General features: G+C 32.2%; 1 protein-coding gene across 1 annotated transcript in view; it reads right to left on the bottom strand.

The window, feature by feature from the left end:
• Positions 1–8470, bottom strand: part of LOC108685307 — a 42620-nt gene that overhangs the window by 2582 nt on the left and 31568 nt on the right. The window contains exon 2 of the mRNA XM_018190032.1: positions 8281–8453. Within this exon, the coding sequence (XP_018045521.1) occupies positions 8281–8453 (173 nt within the window). The remainder of the gene's footprint in view (positions 1–8280; positions 8454–8470) is intronic.

Genomic DNA, 8470 nt, shown 5'->3' with positions numbered 1-8470 from the left:
TCTCTCTCTCTCTCTCTCTCTCTCTCTCTCTCTCTCTCTCTCTCTCTCTCTCTCTCTCGCGAGGCGGAAGAGGGGTGGCTGTGAGGGGAAAGATGAAGACATTAGTTGTACCGCCCTGCCGGCGAGCGGCGCTGAACTCACGCGAGCCGAAGATCAATAGATCCCCTCGCGACTCCCTGAAACACCTTTCTCGCGTCACGTAGCTTTATGAAACTTTCTTCGACTCCAGGATACTTTACGAACCCCCAAACGAGCCCAAAGCGCTCGTTTGTCTCTACTTCCCGTCGCTATCCACGAGTCCTCGTTATTCGCGATTAAACTTCAGGCGATCGTAATTAATTCGATTACTTCGACGGGTCTATTTAGAATCCATCGCACGCGCTTACGCTATTTAATTTTCTAGCTTTACGATTTTCAGCACGAACTCTACTGTGTTTAACCTCAGAAAAATAAGTAATATTTAAAAATCTAACCTACGTGTTATCGATTTCTGTATTCGAGATGTATTAAGCTTGAATCATATTCTTAAAATTATTTTGTAAATATTTATGTTTTGTTATTTACTTGTTTTGAAAGATATGTGATAAAGTGAGTCATAAATACTCATACTATTTGTGTCTATTGTTTCGACAACAAAGCATTTACGATCTAATGTTCGTAGGAATATTCTTCCTTTTTATCCAAGAATTTCTTCCTTTTAATCCACTCTTATAAAGTTTTAAAACATGCTTGTGATTCACTCTACACATGTACAAATAAAATAAAGTTTAATTGTTATTATATAAATATATTTATTCTAAAAAATTAATACTTTTTTTTAATATCCTTAAAAATCAACGTAAAGGATCTTTGGCTATGCATACATCTAATCGACATAGCTCAGCTGCACGATTCTTACAGGGTTAAATTCCTACTACAGTTAATAAAGTAATTTTCAGTCCGATAATATCTGGGTGTCGTTGCATTTTATGTCGATAACTCCAACCTGGCAGTTCTAATTTTCATTACTTATTTCATTATTTAATACCGTAATCTGCAGAAAAACGGTAATTCATGATACCATCGAGTATCAAAGAAATTTTTTTATTAAATCATCGTAACTTTACTTCCAATTAGAAGAAAAAAATCTAATAAAAAAGAATACTATAGATTTTATTTTGAAAACACAATCAAGAGCAAAAAACAGATTCAAAAACAGATTCAATATTGAAAATTCCAAAATTGTAGATGGAAATGGCGTTCAATAAATTTCCCGATAGAAAGATACCGATAGAAAAGATCATTCTCGAATTCGTCGAGGAATATCGCTCCAAAACCTTAACCGCAAACTTCACGAGGCGTCCTGCATGTCTCAGTTCAGAATCAGGCACAGCTGTAACACATTATATTAACACGATACGTGGGAAATACGAGTCAGGCATTAGTGCGGCTATTCGTCAGGAATTATCAACCGATAGCGATTTAACAAGCTATTTCTATCTTAAGAGAGACTGATCTCATGTTCCGTCGGACTAAATAACACAGTTTTTCTTCTCGTGCAGCAGCATGTGAGCATCGTCGAGAAGATACTTACATTGTAAGCGCACAACTGGCTTGACATGCATAAAGCGTATCTTTATGGCAGCAAAAACTCGAAGAAGCGACATCGTCGCCGATAACCATAATCGTTCATACAGAGTTTGTCGGGAAAGATAATGCATTCTAATGTAATTATGTTTCCGTCAATTAATAAACGATGTTTTCCACGCCCGATAAAAGTGCTGTCATTTGACTGATTAAATTGTTGTATACTATAATTAACCCTTCGCCTTATGGACTTCTTGTTCTTATCACAATGGGAAGCACTTAATCGGTTGATACTTTATATAAAATGAGTTAGAAAAATGCAAGAAGTAAATGTGTGCAGAAGGAAGTCAAATAATTGTTTCAAATATTGTCTAATTAATTGCATTATCTCTCTCTCTCTTTCTATTAAAAAAATAACGATTTTGTAAACCAAGCTCTGCTGCTAATCGCAAATAATAACACTCTGTAAATAATAACTCGTAATATATAATATAAAATCGTAGAATAATCGCGTCATGTGTAGTAGAAATCATGGGTAGTAGAAATGATGGGCGTATCCAGAACTTTCTTCGAGGGGAGTTCTTATCAATTCAGTTGTATTACATAAACAGGAATCTTTACGTTAATGAAATGTTTTTCAAATACTTTTTTCAAGCTTACAATATCTTCTTCTCATTCGTGATCTTGAATGGAAAAAAACGATGTTAGCATAAAAAAGTTCATTCATTTTATGTATGTTAAAACATGTCTTTAAAAAAATTTGGCAATTATACCATTCCGATAAAACAAAGCTTTAAAACTTTATTTTTTAATTATAATACGATTATTTTTAATGGAGGATATAAACAATAAAAATCAAAGTACTTCTTTCATTTAATCCATAATAACTCACAATCAAGTAACAAAAAATCTTAGAATTATTTAAAAAAACCTATTTTATAGAGAAAACTTTAAGCATTTAACAACTTTAAGCACTAAAAAGTTCAAAATTTTCTTAAATTTTTTTTTAATACATGATAAACTTATAAAATGAAAAGGAAATTTCCCATTTTATTCAGCATAATTTTCTATATGTAAAATTACTAAATTCATATAAACTTAAAAGATATAATGAAAGTAAATATTATCACTATTACATACAAAATATTCATGATAATTTTCCTATGAAAAGAAATTTTTTTTAATTGAGAAAAGATATAAAAAGACTTTCTGTATGAAAAAGTATTACCAAATATTATTCCTTTCGCTATTAAGGATAACTACGAATAATCATCTAAAAAAAAAAAACCGAACATTCATTATTTAAGAGACTATAGTCACCGAGCAAGTTCATTGTATACTAAGGGTAACTATAGTCATCCAACTTTTATATGAGGACATTTTTATATGGATATTATCACGCTTTGTTGATCTAGACGTATATCCATATTTTGCAATACAGGGATGTAACTAAAATAAAGTAACAAACGGGGTCGAGTTCTCAACACTAAAACATGAAAAAAAAAGTTCATATGAACATATAGCAGGATCTAAGCCACTTAATTTGGCAACCGGCGTGAATGATACACTCATTTCTTCCCTATTTGGAGCTTGAGAAACAATAAATTTTTACATTTGTTCACTGAAGATGGCTTGGAATGACTCTGAAACATTGTTTGATACACTGTCTTATTGTTAAGAAGAATGCATATAATAAACAAATTGTGTTCCAATTACCGTTTGACTCTCAATTACTCTCAGTTACCCAATTTATTCCTATTATTTTTATATATATAATACAAATCGACCGCGTTTGCAAAATTGTTCTATGTGCTGTACAGTGTGCAGATTCGCACTCCCTTATGGAAATAGTAAACTCACAATTCTTCTGTAGAGAAGTAACGTAGTGGCGATACATTAAAATTAAATAAAAAGAAAAAGAGGAATGATAAATAAGATAGAATGATAAAAAAGACTTTTACAGATTGATACTGACTAATTTAATACTAGAAATTATTTATTTTGAATATTATACGTACTGAATAACAATGCCTTTCTCAGAATAAATAATTAATCATTTTGTTTCAAAGTTAAATAATATCTATAAGGAGAATCAAAAGTAAAGTTTTTTTTTTATAATTAAAAATTAAAAAATAAATAAAATAATTTCGAGAAAATTCGAATCCCTCAAACTCTCCCTCTGGATACATCCAGGACAGATACGATCGGTTCAACATTTTACAAGCTCGCCGTTTCACCAGCCGTAGATCGACCCGCGAAAACTCGTCGTGGCTCGTCGTCGGATGCAAATAGCACCTTGATAATAGCGATTGTCGTGCTCACGAGCTCTTTCACGATAAATCAAAACGCATGGTGTCCCCGATGTTATTTACGACCGGTCTGCGACTTGCGCATACGAATTTCGCGCGCGTAATAAACGTGAAACGGGGTCCACGTCGCGATAACGCGAGATCGTTCGTAATACCCGCGTCGAGAAATATTGATCCCAGAGTACTTCTCGGATCTCTCCTTCGATCATGGACGAGGGATCGGATCAGATTTTGCTGGAGCGGCACGATGACGGAGACGATAACCCGGCTGAGCGGTGACACAATGTGACATGATGTCACACAGCCGGTGCGTCCTTTCGATGGTGCTTCCCCACGACAGGGAATAACTCTCAGATTAGATAACATCGATCACTGTGTACGATAACCCCCGTGAATGTATGTCCTACTGCAGACGCATCTCCTCCAGAATATCGCAACAACTAGATAAACGCGATCGACAATCGATCAAGGTTTATCGATCCGCACTCAAATCTATGAACACTCTCGCAAATATATTTTATCGAGAAAACTATTAATAATAACAATAATTTGAATGCGTTATACAACTTGAAATTTTACGCAATTTGTGTTAAGTTTAACATATTAATTTCACCTGTTCTAAACGGTTTATTCAAATTTTTGTGTTAATTTAATACAAGATGAATATGTTAGCAAATAATCAAATACTATATGTAAAAAAAATTAACAAAATATGTAACAATCACTGACATAATTTGTAAGCAAACTATTACAGCATATTCTTTCATTAAATTAATATTCATGATAAGATGTTGGAGCAACAATCGAACTTAATCAATACAGACTTTTTAACACTATTTAATTTTTTTACATTATCATTCTATCTCACTCAAATGCGTATATCTGTCCCTATCGAACATATTACAGTACCATCTCTTCCAAAATCAAACACTGAAGATACAATTACAGCTCTGTTTACCATTCTAAATCTTTGCTAAGTATATACGTATTCACATGAATTATGTTCAAGCTAATATTATAAATTGTTTTCTAAAGCTTTCAATTTTAGTTTTACAAACCCAATATCGTTCAAATAATGAGGATCTGTTGAATACTACTCATATAAACTATGAAACTTTTATATCAGGCAAACTTTAACTTCATGCGCGATCTATAGAGTAGTAGAACTGTCAGAGTAAGAAATTGACTCACAGTCGAATGTGAGAAGAATAATCGACTGTGATTGATCAATTTCTTATAGTCTCATCGACTACTGCTATTGCCATTGTAGATCATGTATCAGGTAACAGGTGACATACGAGCCAAAAATAATCGATTTTTTTTCATGTGTTCATTTTCGATCGCATATTGATGCATTTAGTCAATCTAGAATTATAATATATAAGGTTTGTTTTTTCTCACTTCAAGTTCTGAACTGGTGTACATTGGTGTACATTGGTGTAATAAATTAAAGTGAAACAAATATAGTTTGTTTCATTATACCTGTCTCACTTTAACTCATTGCACTAGTTCAAAACTAGTTCAAAATCATAATAAACGGTCGCACTATTCAAACATGGATTTAGAAGAGACGTTAATTATATTTGAAAAATTTATTCTAATTTGAGTATGAGTTTAAACGATTTCTTTTTTGTTAGTATGATATGGCTGATAATGGCTGAAAATTAGCCGAAACATTCGATCGATTTGATCATAATTATAATAATAAATTTTAAATACTTCATATTTTTAATTATAGCATACTGTTTATTGCGATACCTATTTACTCTCACTTGCCATAGTTATAATTCATTGTTTGAATTCTGAGAGTTCATTAATTAGTAGATTTTATTGGCAATATACAATTACTACAAAACCTGATCAGAGAAATGAAAACTAAATAAGAAGACATAACAAAAGAATGAAAAAAATCTAAGATTTATGAATAATGAAATAAAATATAGATATAAAAAGAAGCAGTAGAACGAAAGTCATGAAGAAGAGTTTTTACGTTCTTACGTATATTGTTTGCCACTTTTTGCTCTGACGCACACATTAGAACATTAGTCTCAAATCTTGAACCGCTTCGAATTTGGTCCGACTCACGGCAGATTTTATTCGCACAGATTTATTCAGTATACGGCGACTATCAAAGATCGATGAGGCGATAGACACGAATTTAAAATGACTTCGGGATCAGATTTTCGAGGGTCGACAGACAACCGGGGGTTGGTTCTGGCTTCGATTCGGCCTTTGGCCTACCAGCTTCGTCTCGAGGGGGTAGTTAGTCCATCTGGTCCGTTACTTTTGGAGATCTACTCAAGGGTACAAAATCGACGCGGATTTATTCGTTCAGCGATTGTCCATTTAAATAACATCAGCGTCGATAGGATCTTTGCTGAAAAAAATCATGTCACAACAAAACATGATGAAATCATGTAATTAAAACATGTAAATCAAGTAATGAATTGTTCCAAATCAGTACGATTTTATTTATGATTTTATTTATGATTTTTTTAAATGATGTAATTTGAAAAATCACATTATATTACAAATAATTTTATCCATTATGTGATGTTATAGTTATCGAATTTTAAAAAATGGGATGAATGATAGAAGAAGAAAGAACATATTATCGTCATGTGATTTTTCAAAATACGTAATTTTAAAATCACATACTGATTTGGAATAATCCGTTACGTGATTTACATGTTTTAATTACATCTAACTGTATGACGTGATTTTTTTCAGTAGGAATGTCACTGTTCTTCAATAATGTTTTCGTAAGAGTAAATTCGCCAATCTTCCTTCTTTTTACCTTTTCAATTATTTATACATAACAAATACTTAAGGTTTGTATTTTCAAAAACTTAAGTCCACTTCAGAATTCCTGGAATTTTATAATTCCTGGAATTCGAGGTAAAACTCTATTTATAAATTTATATGTCATATAACGCAGAAAAGAATCAGAATATGATATACATAAATTAATTAATACACGTATTATATATTTATATTTCAAAAGTGACACACCTAAAAAAAATAAGTTTTCCAAAAAAAAGAAAAAACTATTTTTCAACTTGACTAATTAACTTGACTAATTAATTAATCAAATGATATCGGCAAAAAAATGTATTCTTAACATGATGAAACGTCATTTTTTATCATTTTCGTCTCACAATATTTAAAGATCATTTTTTTAAGTGCGACGATTTCAATCATTTTTAAACCATCTTTGTTATCAGCCTTTTTGAATTATGATGATCTTTTTAAATTATTTTAATGGCATTTTTAATGGCTTCGATTTTTTTATAACAATAAATTAATAAACTTTAGATGATTGATAGGATAATATTTACCTAACTCAGAGTTTTGTGATAATAACACAAAACTCACTTTCTTGAGTTGTGTTATTTTTAAAGTTACAGAGTGCGATATGTAAAAAGTATGCAACATACGAAACAAACAGAATTCTACCCAGAAATATAACGCGATATCGTCCAAAATAATCTTTGTAGTATTTAACATAAAAAAGCACATTTTGATTATAAATATTTGCAACACTAACAAATTAAATTCTAAACGCACGATTAATTTTTCACGGAAATAAAATCTTGGTATAATAACATAGGACATCGAGCGTAAAAGTGGATAATATATGTAAAATAAGATCTTATCACAGATCTTTTAAGAATCTATAATCGCAATGTGTAGACACATGTCATTAAGGCTCCGCGAAACGGCATTAAATCTTTTCGATGTGTCCGACCTTCTTCCGGTATTCGGACAATTCACGCCTGCATTCATCGAATACAGTCCAGCCGAATCCTTCAACAGGACCGCGAAGGGTGAATTCTCAATTTCACGGCCGGTCGGACATACGGTTACCCTTAGGTCTTTCAAGCGGATATTTATATTTATTCGCTTAGACACGCGTGTTAGGCCTCGCAAATAGCGCATACATCCGTTCTCTTCTTCGACACCGATGCATCTCTTCATTACTTACCTCCTTAACTTTCTCCGTTTTTATCTTCTTTTTGCATTATATTCGAATTACAAATTTCCGCAAATAATTCAATATTATTTTGAAATTTTATTTCTCATCCGTATACAAAAATATTAAGCACTTTTAACTAAACTGGAAATCTTGTTAAAGTTTAATCTAGCTAAGTTGATTAAGTTCACACTCCATTTCGAAGTAAATCAGAATTGAATAAAATTAGTCGTGTCGATCTAGAATGTTGAAACGTAGTGATTAATCGAAATGTCTAAGGTTTTCTAATTAACTTATTCTATATACTTTTCATTTATTTATGAATCAAAGGCTCCTAATGTCAGCTTCCTTATTTTGATTTCTTTTACATATGATTAAAGAAACGGCGATATGTACAACAAAATAAATAAAAGACTGAAAAAAGAAACTTACTGCCACGCGGCTCTCTTTTAGTTCGAGTCTCACAGCCAGTGCTTCTCGCATAAAGACATCAGGATAATGACTCGACAGGAAGGCTCGTTCCAATTCTTCCAACTGCCAACTGTTGAAGTTAGTCCTGCTTCTTCGTCTCTTGTTGCCGCCCTCATCCGATTCTCCATCGCAACCTGAAAAGGAGAACATG

Source organism: Atta colombica, unplaced genomic scaffold (genome assembly GCF_001594045.1).
Source record: "Atta colombica isolate Treedump-2 unplaced genomic scaffold, Acol1.0 scaffold150, whole genome shotgun sequence".
In the NCBI taxonomy this organism is placed as follows: domain Eukaryota; kingdom Metazoa; phylum Arthropoda; class Insecta; order Hymenoptera; family Formicidae; genus Atta; species Atta colombica.
Note: the sequence above shows the minus strand (reverse complement) of the source record. Positions and strands in the feature narration are given on the sequence as shown.